This window comes from Athene cunicularia (genome assembly GCF_003259725.1).
Source record: "Athene cunicularia isolate RWA chromosome 3 unlocalized genomic scaffold, athCun1 chr3_part1, whole genome shotgun sequence".
Lineage (NCBI taxonomy): Eukaryota > Metazoa > Chordata > Aves > Strigiformes > Strigidae > Athene > Athene cunicularia.
Window position 1 is genome coordinate 23660233 of NW_020799097.1, and position 21849 is coordinate 23682081.

Here is a 21849-nt window from a genome sequence, read left to right on the forward strand (position 1 = left end):
CTACATCCCATGGATAGCAGTTAGGCAAGACACAGTGTGTATTAAAATGAGTGTGACAAGGAATATTCTAACTGGGTAGCTAGCAAGCTAACCCGAATTGGTATCTGTTGAGTAATGCTGCATCTTTACCTAAATACTGGCACTATTTCAGGACCCTTTCATCCAAATTAGTAATATTCCTTTTAAATATTTCCAGGAACTGTGAAATTTGGTTGAAATTGGTCAATGGTTTCAAAATTACATAACAGAAGTATATCAAGAGCATGAGTCAGACATCACAACAGTGTAAGTCTTCTCATCCAAGAAGATCAGGCTAAGACTTATTTAACATTTATTTGACTTACTGAAAGGAAAACACAATTTTGAACAGGGAAGAAAGAAGAAGGAAAGACAAACATTTTGGAGTAGTGAAGAATTATCTTTTAAGGCTAGTTTCAGCACCTGCAGACTGACTAAGAGGAATAAAGAGAAATCCAGAACTATAATATCAAAAGAAGTAGGAAAATCCAGAGACAATCTGGAAGACAAGATAACTCAGTATCAAGGGCAACAGATGCGGGACTGGAAAAGTCAGCTATCAAAAGTAACATATACTTTGTATAAAGAAAAATAAAGAAAAATTAAAATTGCTCAACTATAAACCACTGGCATTTTCTGTCAGAGCACATCAGAGGAATGTTGAATACACTGAAATATAATATTTGGAGAAGTTTTTAGATTATGAATATCTTGAATTAAGAGTACAATTTCCTGGATGTTCTCAATCATGCTGAGCAAGTTCGTTGTGCTCAATACTTGGAAGCTATAAAATATGATAATCTTAGAATTACCAAAGGAGAAGTGTTAACAATAGACATGTCTATGCAATCTGGGATCTCAGAGGCAACGAGAGAATTTGTGCTATCTGGAGAAAAATAAACACATTCAAGATATTCCATTTTTAAAGAACAAAAATCCAAAATCTGCTTGAAAATAAGGTATATGGAAGAGGGAAAATAAGTCAATTAGAAGTTTAGTAGAGTGAGTTTAGCTGGTAGACCCTAATGACTTAAAGACCAAACATGACAGTGTTAGCAACTTTCAACATTAGAAAAAAAAAATCAGTAAATAATAAGCACCTTGCAATTTTTTTTTTTTTTCCCAATATCTTTTTATTTGAGTGGGTTATGTTGTATTTTTTTCAAAATTTTAAAACCTGGTATTTTTTAATGTAGAGACTAAAATACTGTGCTTCCTCAAAACAGTATTCAGGAATGAGTCATGGCATAGTCTCTTTATAAGTATGGAATATTACATAAAGATTAACTGTGTCAGTTTTCTATAATGGAAAAATAGTTTTGCCTCTCATGTGGAAAATAAAACTGGATGAATGTATATGCATTTGGTAATTCAATAACACAACTACACCTATAACTACACATATTGAGAAACAAGGTAATATTAGTTGTATTTTTTATTTGAAATTAGAATTACTCAAATATCAGTTAATTTATCCGCATCTTCTGAATTTTCTATCATTATAACTATTAGACTAATAGCTAAAATTAAGAAAATTCTTATAAAATTATTATTATTTTTGAGAATTTAATATCAAAACTCCACAGGCAATAGAGATGTGACCCCTTCACGGGCATGGTTTACAGCATTAGCCTAATTCAGGTGCTCAGATTCTTCCTCTCTATCCACTGACTCTGTAGATATGATCTAATTATAACTGTATACAGGCACGTATGCAAATAAATACTGTACTGGGCCTGGCTATGGTAGAATTAGGTTTCTTTATAGCAGCTCATATGGTGCTGTGTTTTAGATTTGAGACCAAAACAATACTGCTAACACTGCTCTGGCTTTTGCTGAACAGTGCTTGCACAGCATTAAGGCCATCTCTGATTCTCATTCTGCTCTGCCAGTGAACAGATTGGGAGTGTGCAACAGGTTGGCAGGGAACACAAACAGGCAGACGACCTGAACTAACCAAAGATATATTCCATACCATATAAAATAAAACTCAGCAATAAAAAGGGAAAGAGGGAAGATTTAGGGACCTTAGCCATCTTTTCCTTGGGAACTGGGTAGGCATCAGTTTGCCTGTGGGAGGTGATGATCAATTGTCTTTGCATCACTTGTTTTGCTTTCTTTTCTTTTTCTTCCCCTTATCCTTCACTTATTAAACAATATATTTTTTTTTGTTTTTATTTTGGTCCTTGAGCTTTCTTGCCTTTATTATTCCTTTCTTCTTCCTCCCATCCCACTGGGAGTGGGAGGGAAGTGAGAGAGCAGCTACATGGTGCTTAACTGCCCACTGAGATTAACCCACAACACATACATGTTTATACTAACATAAAGGCTTATATATGTATGTATGAAAACTGAACCAAGTTATCTAAATTAAGAGTCTAGAATAAGGTGGGATGAATATCCCTCACTGCAGTTAGATGAGAATTAAACCACCTGTTCCATTTTGTTAATCTGTTCAGATTCTGCAATGGGGTTTGTTTTCAGTAAGACTATTTTAACATTTTAGAAATATGAACGAATTAATAATGTTTTATTGTCACTAATGGGGAAAAAAAACAAGCAAACACTGAAGATGAAGAAAAAAGTCAGCAGCAGAAGACCACAAAAAGTTCACACATTCAAATACTGAATATATGCATTTTAAAGTACAGATACAGGATGTGTGTTATCTGGTGTTATCTGGAAATGTCCTGCATATCTTTAAATAAGTCTAGACTTATTTAAAAAAATATTTAATATTTATTTTTAAAAAATATAACAGGAATTATAAAATATTTCACCTAACATTTAAAAAAATTCATACTATATTTTTGAAATCTTCCTTCATTACATTAAATATAACAAGGTTATATAAATTGGAAAACAAGACAGTGAATATTGGCAGTATTTTCCAGTAACAATATACTTTAATGGGATGGAAAGGGGTATCAGCTATGTGACTTTTGGCAAATGATATCACCTTGGCTCAGACTTTTTACATCAGTAAAAGAAAGATTCCAATTCAACACAATTTCAGTTGTAAAAAAGTTCAGCCTATGGATTAAACAATCCACAGATTTAAAAATGCTCTATAGTATACGCCTATTTTTTTTTTAATTTAAAAAAAAAACCAACTTATTTTTCCTTTTTAATCATAAATTTCATTGTGCTAATTCCTACTTACCTTGGTATGTTAACTTAAATCCTTGCCTGTTTTCTGAGTGATCACTGTAAAAATGGACAAGTGTTTCATGAGTAGTACTTAGCAAGGGTGATGGGAGTTCCATTCCACTAAACTGGCCAATCACAGAGCTGGTGTGGTAAGGCCCATTCTGAATTTCAAGGAAATCATGATTTGCTTCAGTAGAGAAATTCAGAAACTGAATGTGAGCACCTGCAGCATTAAGAAAGAAAGAAAAAACCCAGAGTTGGTATAAATCACGTTGCTCAATGTTACAGCATACAAATAAATATATAAATAAACAAACAAACAAACAAACAAATAAATAAATAAATAAAGACCATAATTGTTGTAGGCATTCTATTTATATTTTAGTCATCATTCAAAGTGGGATGCTTAAATTAAGGAAATAGCCACTAAGTATTGCAAGAGTTCAAGCTGCTAATTTTTTGTTTCCCAATAAATATCATAACCATACATGAAGGGGCCAATTAAATGAAGTCACAAAGTCAACAACCAGATATTTGTCAGGTTCCTAAACCAGCAAACAGAAACACTCAAAGGAGGGGCACATCACAAATCCTGCTGTGTCATGGCATGGTCAGGACTCTGATAAAAGAGCATTACTGTAGCTGGGCTAGGCCTCTAATAGATGCTCAGGATCAGCTCAGCACCCAGGAAGATTACTAACAGAGCTACCTCTCAGAGGGAGTTTACCTACCTAGTCCCAACTATCTACTCTAACTTGGTTTTTCTGACCCAAGTCACCTACATCCGCCTCGTCTTCCCTCCAGCTTGGGCCATTCTACTCTATATTCAGCACTATATGATGCACTGAAATCCAGACTGGTGACAGTTACTTACTCAGGATCATTTTCCACAAACCCTCTCCAAAAGCCAAGTGGTCAAACCAGGTCTTTCTCACAAAATGAAAGGGAGAAAGATGACTCCCAGAATTCTGAACAGTTTGAAGTATAAACACAATCTCATGGGAAGAGCCGTTTTTAAGTCCTGTCACTTCATGTGGACTAAGGACCTGGAATTCAGGTTCCCAAATTATGTGTATATGTAATATCAGATGAGAGATAAGGGATGAACCCCTGGTTCAAAAGCCAAATAGTGTCAAGTAACCTGCGACCACACTGCTTGGATCTAACCTTGCTCTGGTAGACTATGAAGAATGAGCTGGAATGGAATAAAACAGAATTACTGAATGAGCCAACAAAGCCGTGTGAAATGCTCAATGCCTTAACTCTCTGCTTAACATTCTTATTTAGCAGTAGAGGCATTTTTTCATTCCAGGGAAGTAACTTTTAGATTAATCACCAGGCTAAGTCAGTCACTCAGTCTTGCTTTATAGCTCATTTCTTTGCCATTGTGATTTGATAACTAGTCATATGTATAAAAGGGATATTTCTTTTTTTTCTACAGGAGAAACTAAATAAGCTACCAAATAAACTGGTTATTATAGAGCACTCATAAGAATATGGGATATTTATACTCAGTACCTTCTCTGACCTATGCAGAGTGGGACATATAAAAACAAGTATTTCAGCTGATGAATAAGAAAACTTATTCCAGTGCTATCAATAGAGAGGCACATGCAGGACATATTGAAGTCTCAATATCAGCTGTCTCTTCTATGATGTTGGATAGTTAGCCTGACTTGAATGAACTCACTAATTTTACAATGATCTCAGGATTTAACATGAGGTAGGACACCAAGGAACTTGGAAACATCTTGACTTCAGTAACAGCATTTAGTGATTCCCATCAGAGGCTGGATATCAGCAGCAAAGAAATTCTAAAGAACTGAGCAGTCAGTATTACACTTAAGCTGCTAAAGTGACAAGCAGATAATTGAATTTGACATATGTATATAGATTCTAAATTAGTGTTTAGTTATTTAAATAAGACTAGCCTACTGTTCTGAAATAGTCTATGATATGAGCCACAGAGTACCTTTAAATTTGAGTAATTCTTATTTAATTACTGAAAAGGAATTTATACGACTATTTGTAAATATTCAGTATAGGAGGCTTTGTATTTTAAAAGTAAAAAGTAGATTTACCAGTAGCTTTAAAAAATTTAACCCCCCTAAAATAGCCATATTTTAAACACAAACATAAAGATTTTTTTTTCCAAAAGGTTTTTCAAAGTTGCTAATTTCAATTAGAGGATACTGTATGTGTCACTCAAGCCCTAACTCTAAGTTTATACAACTTATATTCGTCAATTGGATATGTCAAAGAAAAAGTTTTCTACACTAAATCACTTCTTACATAAAATTATATAGAATAAAACTGGTAACTACAGAAAATAAATAATTATCTGGTCATACTATAATTATACTATTTCCCGCTACATTCTCAACAGGAGTTTCACTTGAATTGACTCTAAATAATGAAAATTCCAAACCAAGTTAATCTTTTTTCCAAATGTTAATCAATTAACAGCTACCTGAAATCATTGTTAAATCACCACAACTCACTTGAAGATGTGTACTTTCCATCTATATAAAATGTGTTTTTTTCAGTAGAGTCTTCTTTTACATGATCAGTACATCTTCATGTAATGAACAGAGCACTATACTCTGGGATACATTTAGCTCCCACAATATTATTGCTGGACTTTGTTTAAGCACTTCTGTGTGCTTGCACTGTCAAAATATTTTGGGCATCTTTCAGTTACAAATTTTGAATAAATAGATGGGAATAAAGGAATACTTACTGAGAGATGAAGTCACTGTGAGGTTAATATTTTCAGTGAAGTTTGAATCATTACATGTTCCCAAGTGTCCTCTGGATTAATTTTTGTGCACAGTGCTAATCTTTAACTCATTCGCTATCACATTAAAAACCTTCCCCAAAAAATCCTAGAGCATTATTCAATTTTGGAAATATTTTCCATATTTCAGTGGTTTCATGTATTTATTTTGACACAACAAAATGAATATAGACAAACAGCTCTTAGGTAGACAAGTCTATATTTGTAAATAAAATATTATCCAAGATTTTGCAGTGGAAATTCTCTGTGAAACATCACATCAATCACAGTTTTTAAACCTGGTATAAGTCATTATGTTGACAAGGACTTTGGGGAAAAGATCCCTGTAGCAACTTTATGGTAAAAAATGTCCTCTACTACTATTTTTGAAAGCAATGATAGATCAGTGGTATGAACACCCTGAACCTGCTAAATCCCTTGCTGAACAAAACCATAATCTTTCCTATTTATAGGATTACCACTACCAAAGACTTTCTGAGAAGTGAGAGGGATAATAATAAGATACAAGACACTCATGTAATCAATCCATGAAACATTGTCTACGTGGAAAAGCTTAAAGAAAATGAGCAAGTCTGAGAAAAAATGAAGGGCTGTTTTTAAAAGGAAGCATCGTAGTAACCTAATTAGGATAACATCGCCCCAGAACAGTTGCTTATAATTTATATTTTCTGCAAATGAATCTGTAGAATGCCAAAATTAGCTAAGGATGTCCTGTATATGGTCATCCTAAGGCTGTAAGAATATCTGAGGCTACTAAGGCTATCCATAATTATGAGGTATCATCTCACCAGGTATGCACCGATAAAGGGTACTAGTCTAAACTGTAGAACACTATTTCTACAAATTAGTTTAATGAAATACACTCTATGTAAGAAGTACATCTTACTGCAAAAATCCCTTTTATAAAATGCAAATGCAAATCATGAAAAATATATTCATTTCCAGAGATGGGTATAGTGAATTTAATAATAAGTTTTTAAAATTAATTTTATAATTTGAGCACTAGCATTGAATTCACACTATGGGGCATAATGTTTCACAGCAAGAAAACTTATTCTTCTTTTATTTCTGATAATGATAGCAGATTGTGTTTTATACATGCATTTATAGATCCCTTATTAGCCATGATTACCTTCTCAACCTAATTAGTATTTATTTATGATAATATTTTCTGTATGACAACAGTTTCAATGCAAACCTAGAAAGTTTCTAAATTGACAACTGTTACCTGGGATTTAGAATATAGTTTTAGAATACTTTTAAACAAATTCATAGTGCTAGAAATAAGGTTTTGTCAATTTTCACGGAACATAAGAAATACTGTTAAAAAGTCACCTGGGGGGACAAGTGACAAAGAATATTAAACAGAAGACCACTAATTAATTTAGAAGTTACATTATCTATTTCATCTGATATATCTTCATGCAGCAGATTTCATTTACTCTGAAATCACTTACTGAGACAGGCTGAGTTTTACAAATAACACGAGGCTTTGACAAAGATATTTTACAATTGCCAACTATTTTTAAAGAAAAAGCACATAATTATGTAGGGCATTCACAATACATTCACTGGATAAAATCTATTCCATAATGGAAGCTAGAATATTCTTATATATATTTAAATCTGATTACAAATAACAGCTCTTCAAACATAAGTTTACTTACCATATCCAACAGGCAATAAAATTTTCCATGTACAATCTAAATTACTAGGGTAATTTCCAGGAAAACCTGGGCTCAGGATCACACCACCCATGTTTGTCAGTGTTCCACCACATTTAGCTATTAAAAATAAAAGAAAGTCATTGTACATTTGAATATGATTATTTCTTAATATCTGTCATATGATTAAATAAAAAATGGATTTTCCATTTTATCCCCATGACCCCCAAGCAGTGAAATGTATTAAGCCAAATCATTCCTCATGAAGGAGAAAAATAAAAGAATTTGGGTTAGAGCGAAATGATTACTTAATGGAATATGTTCACTGTGTTTTACTGCAAATGTGTAGTTGTACACAGAGAGTGGGTAACCCATTGTCTGACCTTGCCAATTACAGTTAAAAACTTCTGGTGTTATGCTGAGATAGGCTTCATAATGAGAGGAATATATTTGGAATTAAACTGAATTATGACACCAATCCATGATGCAGCTGCAGATTTACTAGTTAATATAGCTGAACTCACACTTGATTTTAAAAACAAACCAAAAAAACCCACCACAATTCTTTCTTTAATTCAGAAAGAGGATAGACTAGCTGCATAACAGAAATATTCTTTGTTTACTATCTTTATGCTTTTCTTCATCAAATTCACGTGTTTGGAGATTGAAAAGCCATTTCCATCATTGAAGACAACATAAAGCTAAATTGGAAATAGGTCAAGCAACTTGTAAAGACATGGTTGTGTTTACACCTTTGCTAGAACAATAATATGATGGAAGGTTAACTTCAAGAAATCAAATTAAATTCTTGTCATTTATAGTTATTATTTGAGGAATCATTACTTTAAAGCCTATGAGTCCATGCCAGGTATTACAGTGATGTATGATCTGGTAATAGAATTGTGATACTATGATACTGTACATTGTGATAATTGTACTGAAAAAAAAAAATAAATCTACAGGTGAGACTACACAAGAAATCGAATCAAAATAGGAAGAATTCCATTAAAAAGCTGATAAATCAGTCTCAAACCCCTCAAGTGTCTCTACCTCCCTGCAATTTTAAAAACATGATTTAGTGAAAAGAATAGATTTTGGTTTGCATTTCTAGAAAAATCAACATTTTAACGGTGGGAAGCAGGGGAGGGGTGGTTGTGTTTTAAGAGGTTTTTTGTTTTCTTGGAGGTACTTTAGCTGTCAGGACAGCAAAATTTCATGCATGAAAGAAAAAGAACAAACAACAAACAAACAAACTATGAGCACACTGCAAATAAGAACTGCATTTCATATACAAGGTGAAATGTAAAATTTGCACAAAAAACCCTCACCCAAACCCCCAAATACACCCTTCTAAATAAATTTTCTATTTCTAAAATTGATTTGAAGGAACTATGCTGCTTTCATATTAATCAGAAGTGACTGCTTCTATAGAAGCTGACAATACAAAATAGGTCCAACTTGACAAGGAATGTCTAAAACCATTTCACATTAATGTTGCTCCATATCATCCCTATCTTTTAAATTCATTTTAGATATGAAGCTCAAAGGAGCAGCTTTTGCTGACTGAGTATTAGTTAAAAGTACTCACCAAAAAATGTATTTCAAATCTAAAGTAACAAAGAATTATAATGGAGCTCCTTCATTCCTGTTTTTTTCTTGAAATAAACACGACAAAAGACACGAGATTCTTAACTGTCTTAAACTTTGTCAAGAAACAATACAGCAGAACAAGACTATCTACACAGGGAAAACTCAGATCTGTTGAGTATGGTCTTAATGTGCTTAAAAAGGAAATTCTTTTTAGCTTTGTTGCTTAACTTCGCATCGTTTAATAGCTTTCTCAGATGAAAAAAAGGCAGTCTTTTCTGGATCCTAAAACTCTTTTTCATTCCACCACTCTTGAAGCCTTAGCTTCAGAGCTGCTCTTCACTGCAGACAGATCGCCTGCTTCTAAGAGAAGCCTAGGCTCCCTGCATGACCTGCCTTGTTCTTGAGAAGGTTCTCCAAGCTGAGCATGCTGCAAAAGGAATGTGCTAACTTCCTCTCCCTTCTGAAAAGATTCAGCTTGATGCAAATCAGAGTATTCAGGACAAGCTAAACAATGGCAAACATCTGGGTTTCCTTCTTTGCCCACTCTCACAATATTTTTTTTTTTTAAATAGCATACACACTATATACAAAGATTTATTGTTATTTTTCCATATTTCACAAATACAAATGGAAACCCCAGAAAATTTTGAATGAAACAGAATTAAGTGAGGGAACAATAGGCATGACAAAGACAGGACTTTCTTCTGACTGATGTTCAGAACACACTGAAAACAAGCGTCCATACCAATGCAGAGAGGAGATGGATAGTTCCAGCGTCGAACTGTTCCTGGCATACAAGATATATGAGAACGGCCCTGTTTGGAAAGGCCAAAAAATAAAATTACTGATACTTATCATGGGACTTTCCAGGAAGGCAGAGCTACAGAGGACCTCCTGGGTCATCTTATCCCTGTCTTTTCCTGTATCAACCAACTGCATTATAATTACTTCTATGATTTTTTTTTTTTTTAACTCTATTTTCAAATACTTCAGGCTTTATGTTCTATTTTTCTACTGGATAGATGTTCTAAAACACTCTTCCTTTGATAACTTGAAAAACTCTTCACATTTTTCACTAAATATAAGGCTGGTTACAAGACAGAAGCAGCTCGCTACATGCATTCACATGGTCACATTAGTTCACTCCTTATTGCAGTTCCAGGGTTCTCATCCACCGTGTTCATTTTCAGGCTGCAATCTGGAGTGAATCAACCATTGCTTGGAGTGAGCAGTATAGACACAGAATTTTTTGTTCCACATCTGCTTGCTACAGATGGTATGGATGTGGACCATGCCAAGACAGTCATCCACAATTACCAGAAAGCCTTGAACTTTCACATGGCCTCACAACATGACCTACTGCATACATGCAACATCTTGGCAGACAGCTATAAGAGTGTAAGTGCCTCTTTACTTAGCTGTCATGTTTAATTTACTCTGCCTATTTTTAAGAAATATCACAAGAACCAAACAAAATCACGGGGTAGCTGGAAGTGAAAAATGACATGGCTGTAACCTGCAAAGCATATTTCCACATACTTCAGGGCAAGTGCCCATAACCAGCTGCAAAATGCTCCCAGCTTTGCTTGCACTGGTAACAGTTCAAGCTGAAAATAGTAGCACAAATAAAAGTCTTTTTCTGTCAATTCCATCCTCTGAGAAACTTAGTTTATGCAATCTGCTGTTGAAATGTGAAAGCTGAATAAACTGGCAAGAGTAAAAGAGTCTGATAAAATTAGTCTTTTTCTTATAAAAATACAAATTGATAATTCAGTAAAATATTTTTTATAGGGAACCTTTTTTATTTTAAAGGAAAAATGCACATGCACTTATTGCATCAACTTAGTTACCTGAAAAAATTCATGTTTTAGAATAACTTAATACAATATTCCCTGTTTTATTTTATTCTCTCTTCCTAGTCTTCTATGATTGCATGTCTCTGATATGAGTCAGGGGGAAGCCATAATTTAACTACACAGTCAGGAGAAAAAGTAAAATGGCCTATAAACGATCTTTTGAAAAATAAAATGAAATTATTCCTCTGGCTTAAAACGTCTTCCCAACAAGAGCACACTCTGATTTCAGTCTTTTAAAGTCCCCTCCTGGGGGGAGACACTTAATCCTACAGCTAGCAATTACCTTTCTTATGCATCTCCAGGTAGTAGTTTGAGCTCTATGACTTTTCTGGCAAGTCTCAATTATAAACTAATCCACACCTGATTGTTATTGCTAGCTGTGAATATGTTCTCTAAAGACCGAGGGTAAATTCACAGCTAGAGTGGGGAAAAAAAAAAAAGGATCTGCAAAGTTATGCTGATCTGTACTTGTTGAATCGTAGACATACTGTGCCTTGTATAACCTTATTTTCATTATTATTTCTTTTTAATTAGGAGCCATTTTTACTTGTCCTGTCTGAGCAACATACTATACATACATGTATATGATTTTCTTACAGCAGAGTCCATCCAGCACAGAAATCTTCATTAATGTTTTGAAAAGATTCAAACTGTTTTCTATTGAATTTGGATATTGAAGGTCTATTGTTTTACACTTTAAACAAGATAATGAAACAAGTTTTTATCTAGGTCAGATTCCACATTTAGGATTAAATTTGTATAAGTATGGAAATTGAGCTAGGAAGTACAGTTAAGGAACAATTTGCTATGAAATTATAAGAAAGTATTTTATTAAATAATCCCTGTAAGTATAAAAACAAAAGTGCAGTTAGTCATATTCAAGGACAACAGAAAAGACCTGCATACAGATGAAAGACGTCATGTGGTTTTGTGACAGGGTATTAGAGTTTATCATTAACACAGATGAGTTACTTACATGAAGATCTCTTCCTCATAAATACACTTTTTTTTTTTTTTTTTTATACTAATACTGTATTTATGAACTCACATTTCTGATCTTTTTCTAAGTAAAAATAGATTCAAAACATCACTGGGACTAACAATATGTATCTTCAAAAGGTTTTCCTGTACTCATCCAGCTACAACTGAAGTATTCATATTCTACTGTTATCGCTCCACCTCAATATTTCAGCACTACTATTTTAAGTACAGACAGAAAATTCAATATGCTGTATCTTGAGGGTTTATCTTTTTCTAATTCATGGCATAAAAATGGAACCATCACCTTTTTTCAAATGCAAAATTCAGACATTTCATAGTGGACAAAGTGAGAAGAGAAGGGTGTGCAATATGATAGGCAATACAAGTAGGAGTCATCCCACCAAACCTAAGCAGTTAAAAGTTAGATATCTATGTTAACCTTCTGATACCCTAATCAGTGAAGAAAGACAATACTTTCAGAGTAAGGTACCTGTCCTAACACAAAATCTTAGTATGGATCAGCCTTTGGAGGTGTGTGGCTCTTTAGTGTCACATTGAAAGCCTAAATAGCTGATTCAGATTAGATAGCTGGCTTTTAGATGGAATAAATTGGATTAGATGCTATTCCATCTCCAGAGGAAACAGTTAGTGTAGGATAAGTTTTCACTTTTTTCTATTAGATCACTGCTATAAGCTTACCCAACCCAAACAATCAGATGTTTGCTTCTATATATTTTAGTCTTTAACAGCTCAGAAGCAGTGACCTGGATCATAGCAATGAGGTCCTACTGGCAATTATGTGAATAGCAATCATATGACAGCCCTACCAGCATCACCATCAGATCCTGATCCTTTCAGCATCAGGTGGAACTGAATAAAAATACATAAAGAATTCCACACCACTTTTCTACAAATATCCAAAACAGGATTTTTTGTCAAATAAGAAAAAAAAAAAAAAAAGAAGCACAAAAGAGACTTCTGATTTAATCCAGCAACTGTTAAAATACAATTATATTTATCGTTAAATTTATTATAGGCTGACTTCCAGATAGATCTGGCATTAAAACAGAATGTCCTGAGTCCAGTGATTAATAATAATAATAAATTTAGCTCAATACATACCAAAAAGGACTATAAGAACGTGTAAACTACATCTGTACTAGTGGAAGTGCTTGGGCATGTTTTCCAGCCTTGAGGCCAAATACACTTTCTTTTGTGTATCTATCTCCTCAACATTTTTCTTTTGAATTCACCTCCAAAACAAATTGTCATGATGCAAACTGCCTATCAGGAACAGCCTCTGGCTTGTGATAATTACTCAACTGTGACACTTCACTTAGGTCAAAAGCAAGCCAGCACCCAATTCTAACAAATTAATAGCACTGAAGGTCAAATTTCAGTTCCCATACCTTTGCCTTGGCTATAGCAACATAGATATATCGGCAGAAAATGGCATTTAATCATATACTTAGTTTAATGTTACTCTAACATAAAAAAAGGTTAATGGTTCATTAGCAGACTTTAATGACTTAAATGGAAGTCAGAATCTATCTGGGAATCAAGCTTTAATGACAGTCGTTTTGAAGGGACTGTGTAATAAAAATATGAAACCAAATCTCTCATTTTCTTACTGACATTACTACTACCTACAAAGGATACTGCAAGGGAAAGATGAAATAGGAACAATAAAGTTAATTAGGTCCAAAAGTCAAAGGTTTTAAACCATTAGATATTTTCCAAATAATATTAATTTTTCTTTGCCAGAAAGAGAAAAACTTAAGTAGTTTATATTTGAACCATCAGCTGGTTTGTAAGCAATCCTCAAACCATTAAATGAGCTGCAAGTGCTCGGGATGGTAGAGTAGGCTTTATTGTGCACAAGTCTTCAACCTTTTCTAAATAGTAGGATATTTGCATGACAGAATCTTTTTTGTTATGGATATGGGATGCTTCTGATACAGGCTGTTTGAAGTCATGCTATAAATGTAAGGAGCATTGATTAGGTTAAAGACGTGACTCTATATCTGTAATACGTGACTGGAAAAGTAAGCATAGTGCTGATTACCTAAGAGACTTTTCAAGTGCAGGTGTTCCTACAGCCAGAATAGAGCTAAGATGTTCAGTCTGAATTTTAGGAGAATGAAAATCAGAAAACTGAAACCAAAGAATAGGGAGCACTGAATTGGCAAACATCAGATAGCGAGCCATGATTTTATCCTTCTCTGGAGTAGAAGTTATGATGCTTTGCTCTCTCTGACACAGTGGTATGCTTTTACATTGTCTTGAGTGGTACCTATTGCCACCAAAAAGATTCTGAACTCACATGTTTTCAATGTATCATACCAGGGGTGGGCATATATGCAAAGTGTAGATTTAGCATGAATAAAATTTGTTTTAGAAAATAAATTCTACAATTTCTGAGCAGAATAATAAATCCCATGATGCATTTCTACCACTGTGGTTAAAATTTCACCTCGAAAAATCACTCCCAGAAATGGAATAACACAGTGTAATTTCAATAAGCATAGTAGCAAAATAATTTTCTAGAGAAAACATTTTAACCATTTTATTTCCTTGTCTATTTTGATGGTTATTACTGCATGATAATAAATTAATCTGAGACAAGATTTGCCAGCCCAGATTTACTGAGAGGCAGACATGCTACACATTCATAGCTTTATAATGTGGGAGTACACACATAGGCTCTACTTAATTCACCTCTGTGGATGCACTACAGATTCATCATTAAAATAGGTTTGGGGTAAGTCCATTGCCATCTTGTTGCAATTATTTCACAGTGTATAATTTGAAGAAAAAAAGAAAGAAATAAATACCTGTAATGTATATCCTGGCTCACACTGAAATGACAAAACATCATTCACCATATATCTATCTCCCGATTTGATCCCATTGCTAGGAATTACTGGTTCTGGACAGGCGGCAAGGCCTACAGCTGAGGAAAGTAAACACAAAGATTGAGAAAACATAGACAAGTGGACAACAGCTCTTCATTGATATTCTTTGTTCTAATTATTCCGTTCCATAGCGTTGGGTTTTTTAAGAGAACATTACCAAAAAAATTTATTTCAACATTACACTGAAATTTTGTTTAAAACAGAAGTTTTCAGAACTGCCTTCCAGAATAAAAATGATATGACTGAAACACAAAGATGATATACTGTGACTGTACCAATTACTATGTCATGTTGCTATTAATACTATGACATTTTATTTCTTCCAGTATATTAAACAGCCTTTTTTTCTTCCTTCCTTCCTTCCTTCCTCCCTTCCTTCCTTCCTTCCTTCCTTCCTTCCTTCTTTTCCTTGTGAAGGAAATGGAGAGAGAAAGAGGGAATATATTTTATGTATAGTCTCTCTTTTCAACAATAAATGAGCAGATCTACTGAGGTTATGTGGTAGAGGCTTTTGAAACAGCAGCTAAGGCCAAGGGTGTTCCATATGTTTAGACAACTCTTGACTGTAAAGTTCAGACATCTGAAATTTAGTACTCTTAACCCAAAACTACAGGACAGTCTGTTCTTAACTATTTTCAAGCCAGATGTTAGCAAACAGATTAGTTTTAGAAAGACTCTCCATGATCACTAATTTCTCAAATGTATTTGCCTAAATATGGCAGCCTGAAGCACTAGCTTCTGCTTTTTGCCAAGTACGTATCACTTTTTTCCCCTTGGGTGCTTGTCTAAGGAGTTTGTTAGTCAGTACAACTGAAAATTAAATATCATCTCTGCTATTTAAGCTAAAATGTTCCAAATGAACAAGACAGTTGAGAATCTGCTGATTAGATTCAATAATTCTGTGCTTTTAAGAATTTAGTTGCAAGCAGAAGGACAAGCACAATTAACTTGTTGGTTTATGGTCTGATGACAGAATGTCATTCCCCTTTTAATATTAAAAACTTTCTTTGAAATCAAAAATAAATTTGCAATGTATAATCTTAATCGTGAAGTCATTCATTAGAGAAAGTTACTACTGAAACAGATATGTGTAACTACTATATTTTATTATTAACTTTATGCTCTAAACCTTTAAGTATGTACTTTTCATCACCTAAATATAAATGCCTTACAAATCTTACATGCACACATAAGAATTTAGTGTTTCCCTTTTCCCCCACTTCCAGTCACTTTTAGCATCTCAGTGTTTAGTTGAAGCAAATATATTTTTCCTAATGAAGCACACAAATTTGAAATAGTTTTTATAATTTCACCTGAAAATATGATTGTGGAGTTGTTTGTTTTTTGGTTGTTTTGTTTTTTTTTTTTTTTTTTTACTTTATATGTTCCATTATCCTGTATGTTCTTTCTATGTCCTATGCTCTTCAATCTTATTACATTTCACTTTTTTTCAGGAATGAACAGTGATAATGACAACACATTCTAATGCCAAGTGACAGCAACCAAGGTACGAAGTGAAGTCTTCATAACAACTGATGCAAGAGTTATTAAACTAAATATTTTCTAATTAGCACATAATGAATTATTTCATAGTTGCAAGCTACATGATCTCCCTGAGGTTGTTCCTTTGTGTACTGGAATGTATAATTTTGGAAAATATCTAAACGTACTTTAAAGATTTTCAGCAATTTCTATCACAGAGATTACAAATTTTTGTGTTCTACCAATATAATCAACTTTCAAATGATGTTATGGTGACTTCATGTGTACACTAGGGACTTCATGTGTGGTCATTATATGAAACTGTAATGTTCCAATTAGGCATGAGGATATCATTAACTTCTACGGTTATGGTTTTGTTGCAGTTTCTTTGTATCATTCTTTTGGTCAACTACTGTATATCCTGCAATTGCATCCATATCTGGAAAATTTCTCTGAATATAGGTACTAAATAGCTGTGATCTGCATCCACACAAACTGTCTCTTTGCTGCAGCAATAATTGAAGGGTAATAATTCAAACTATAGTATATAGACTGTATATCAGACTGTATTCAGAATCCAGTGTTCAGACATAACTCAAGTGAATCAAGCCTTACTTTGGCATTTCCTTAGCTCTGGAATAGAAAATTTTAAAAGAACTGCTCCAAACTCACCATTATTAAATAAATAAGCACCTAACAAAGACATTGTGACTATATTGCTTATAGAAAACAACATGCTTGCTGAATTCTGTGAATATAAATTTGAGGTTCATATCCTGTCTTCAAGAAATTTGTATTTTGGTTGAACTCAGCATTCCTGTGTGTTGAGAGCTACAGGCCTGTGGTCTTAGGTATGAATAAAGATACTTTTGCAGATTTTTCTGCAGAAACAATTTTATAACAGTGACTACATAGCAATACTAATAATGTGCTTGTAATATAGCTCTTTCTATCATTAGTTAAATAGCACTCAGAATTTAAATAGACTTATGGTCAGAAGAAAATCTTCAAAGTCATTTTCTGTAGAACTGTTAGAGTATTACACTACATATTTTATCTTGAACAGATTTTAATAACTTGGTAAAAACACTTTCTGCTAGCTGCTAATACTTTGCATATACTACTTTTTTGGACTGATGATAAAACTTAAAATATACAATATTCAATCAGAATATCAGAAAACACTATAAAAAACCCATTTATAATTTACTTTATTTGATATACCTGATATTAAGAAACAATATTACCTATTCAAAAGCAAAAAGAAAGTTGGAAAGAGTAAAATATTATTCGGAATCCTCAATCCTATCATTCTAATTATTGCATAATACTAGCCTAGCTTAGTTAGATGACTAGATTAAGTTAGAACTGGTCCAAAAATCTAAAGAATGCTTAAGATAAAGAAAATTCTGTTATCGGGGGGCAAACTAGAGAACTTAAATATTCAGAGACTCTGAAATTCATTAAACTAGATTGTATGTGAACAGTCAGTAATAAAGGGAAAACATGTTAAATGTCAAGTCCAAGCAATCAAAAAAGGACAAGGATTGCTTAGTGCACGCTCTTCAGAGCTTAGCTTTTGCTATGCAGTACAAGAGAGAACCCATCAATGTCAAGAATGATAACCCTCTCTCTGACCTTCTTCCACTTACTGCCTGCTAAATACTTTCTTGGCTCCACTGTGGCATAAGACAAATATGCCTCACTTCCATAATTATATACATGCCTACAATTACCTCAAATTCTGTCCAAACATCACTGCCATTGCTGGCAGAAAGAAAATCCTTGCTGGCATATCTGACAATGTGAATGCCCATTAGTGTCCATTTCAGAAAGCTGCAAACTGAACAACACAAGAATTTCTTGACAGCCTGACCAAAAGTCACCAGGCTTTCTTTTTCCTCCCTCCCACCCCTATGTGGCTAACTGAAACATATTGTTCTTTATTATATTACAAACATCAAGCTGGAGTGAATTTCCATTTTGATGATGGTGTGTATCAAAACCCAAGCTGTCCCTTCCAAAACTGCATGCTCCAGACAGCAGGCTAGAAAATGCATTTATCTCAGTGAATGACTGCAAGAGGGGTCAGATTTGTGTCAAAAGCTAGTAAATTGTATAGATATACTGATAGGATCAGGGCCTGCTAAATTAAAAATGGCATATTTATGATTCACACCTGCTGTAACACAGGGAAGAAGATTGCTGTGCTGAAGAGCTGCATTAAAGATCGAATCGCATGAAAGATCTTAATCTGCACCTACAAAAACCAATATGCTACTTAGAAGAATACATTTTCTTCTCTGGTAGTCTGATTTTTATCTTTGAATTTATTAGAGATCTTTATGATAGAGAAGCAGTACAAAAGATAGTCATTGTTCTCTAGTCCCCTTATGAGTGAATCCATTATGTCAGCTCCTGAGAAACTTTGGCACTTGGAAACATGCAATAGAGAAGCTTCAAAAAAGGATACATTAATTAAAAGTAGGCTTATGTTCTCAAACATATAGCATCATCTGGATATAGAGGTAAAAAAAAAAAAAAAAAAAAAAGCTTACAAAAAGAATGATGCTGAATTGGGCCACATATCCTGATTGAAAGTAATAAGGCTAGATGACATTAAAATAAGGATAAAATGACTATTAAAATATCAGGTACATAAATCAGGATTTTTACTGAAATATTTTAATTCTAATTGCTACATCTGGATATAGTCACACAGTACTTATAGATGTTTGCGGCCTAAACATAAATGTCTCTACTAATCGTAATTCAGTGCTCACTAAAAAAAATCCTAACCTGAGAGGTTCAAGCAGCATGTTGTATGAGCAAACACTTATTTCCAGACTTTTTTTCTTGTATATTAAAGAAAACAGTGAAACTAATACTGAATTAATAAATAAGACGTTAAGACCAACCTTGAAATACCAGCGCACACAAACGCAATTGAATTAAACAGGAACATTTCTAAACTATACTATTTAGATAGTGGTTTCCCTTGTTCATTAAGATTAAAATTAATTCAATCAAATAGCAGGAATATTAATTCTTTCTATTGTTGTACATATTAGAAACGCAACAAAGCACATTTTGATTGGACTTGCTGGTGGTTGTGAAAATGATTATGTTATTTATTCTACTAGTGTTGGGGGGGGGGAAACATGCACATGAAGGATTAGTTTACATTATTAATTCTGGTCTTTGCTACAGTTATCTTTTGTACATTTTACTGCTTTATTTCTCATCACAGGTTACTGCAACCAGTTCAACGCCTACAACCCTTCTGAAATAACAAGAAACACCACATGGTGACTCTCAACAATACTTACAATTACGTTATGACCAGAATGAAATTTTCTAAGGCACTTAAATTATTTCTTTTAATTTAAGTGAACTCATGTATCTGATTATAAAAACAAAAGCAACTAACCACCAACAACAACAAAACCACAACACAAAACCCTCAAAGAAACAAATAGAAAAAAAAAATCTAAGTCATCAATTTGACTATAACATGTAAATTAAGTAACTCAACTTAGACAACCAACTCCAAGGAGGAATGCAAAGCGTGGTGGAGGCACGGTCTGATTCTTTCACTTATCTCCTCTCAAGGACTGTTTTGCACTAGTCTGCCACCTTGTTTCTCCCTCTTCCTCTTCTCCCACAGGAAACAGCACACCCATTGCACCAAGGAGTGTGCTTTGTCATTATTCAAGAGATAATGGCTAGACCACAGTCCCACCCACTCACACATACATGCTATGATAAATACTACCCCAAGCTTGTACCTAATTTGGGAGGACGATAATCTGACACCAAATTAGAGGGACAGATCGACGGGTTTGTGCTCTCGCTCCCCGCACACGCACCCTCCCCCCAGAAGGGATGCCTTTTGGTAAGATTCCTTCAGCTATGCCGAGTGAATACCCAGGAACTTAGTGTGTGTGATTGCAATCGTTTTTCTTTTTGTGTGTAGTGCTCTATTAGCCAACCTTTAGTTAGTGCGTTTATTGCAGACAATTTTAAAGAATCTGTAGATGTTACATAAAAAATAAACTGTACTATTTGTGAATCTGAGTGCTTCTCTTGAAAGCAACCAGACTTACAGTGTATTGGGCTGTTTGAGCTGGGTCAGGCCTGTAGTTACAGCCCCAAGTGGCATAGCTATTAAGAGAAATCCAGCTGCTCCTAGCCCCTCTAATCTCTGAGGACTGGCCAGAAAACAACGGGAATCACCTCTTACCAAATTCAGTCTCATGTTAAACGCAACACCCACAAATGGAGAGAGCAAGAGAAAGACATATTGCTGAAAGGAAGACAAAGTTTCAAGAACAAAAAAATATGTATTCAATTGTTTAAGTTATCATGAAATAGTTAGGCTTAAAATAAGACGTCATCAGCAGCTGAAACTTTTATGAAGTATTTATGAAGCTCTATAAAGCTACTTTAAAGCAGCAATATAATACAGTGTGGCATGAATATATGTGATTAAATGATAGCAACTAAATATATTTTCCTAAAAAAAGGCTGCTTTCCCTAACATACTGATCTAAAAGCAATCATGTTTATAACATTATTTACACTGGTGAAAATATCTTTTAAGTAGAAATTCTCATCTATTTATTCTAAAATACTAAGGTAACGTACAATTTATATTCTAGAGAAATAATTTCTATTCTGGATAAATAATGTTGGTGTGACTTGACACTCTCTTCTGTTTCTCTTGCTCCTTCAAATTTCTTCTGGGATGAAGGGAATGATCTTAAGCGATCTTTATTTCCTAATGTAACTATGAAGGCTCTTCATATAGTGATATCAGGGGTCTGAAGGATTCTAGAATGGTTAGTTTAGAACAGTTTTACCTATTACCTTCATTTGAAATGTATACAGAAGATAAGGCCAGATGAAACACTATTTGGTCCACTTTGTCTCTTCTATCCCTGTCACAACCTGCTAAAGCAAGATTTGAAGCTATTTGGAGTTGATGTGAACAGCAGCTTCTTACTGCAAATTGGCATTTTTTTGATAATATCTATTGTTGGAAAGCAAAATATCCTCACTGTAGTTCCTAAAGTTCTTCTCACTAGAGAAGAAATTATATTAAAGTGTAAGGCCATCCCTTCACTGCTCTAGGACTAACACTCTTTTACCTACTGGGAATTTGCATAGGAAGGGTTTTAGTTGCTTCAGTTCTAATGAGTTATTATTCTTGCTAATCAAGGAACAATGAGTACACAGCAACTTTCATTGCACTTTCTGTTCATGGAATATTTTCTATTCATCCTCAAAAGATTTAAAACAAAGCTCATTTACTTACATAATTTACTTGAAATGTCTTAAATGTTTTATGACTAAGCATTAAGCCTGGTTCCCAAAATTAAAAAAAAAAAAAAAAA

The 21849-nt window shown here is 34.0% G+C and overlaps 1 protein-coding gene across 1 annotated transcript in view; it reads right to left on the reverse strand.

The window, feature by feature from the left end:
• CSMD1 (CUB and Sushi multiple domains 1) overlaps positions 1-21849 on the reverse strand; it is a 1016265-nt gene that overhangs the window by 152050 nt on the left and 842366 nt on the right. The window contains exons 39-42 of the mRNA XM_026844050.1: positions 14891-15009; positions 9965-10034; positions 7633-7749; positions 3182-3391 (exon numbers count right to left, since the gene is read on the reverse strand). Coding sequence (XP_026699851.1) covers positions 3182-3391; positions 7633-7749; positions 9965-10034; positions 14891-15009 — 516 coding nt within the window. The remainder of the gene's footprint in view (positions 1-3181; positions 3392-7632; positions 7750-9964; positions 10035-14890; positions 15010-21849) is intronic.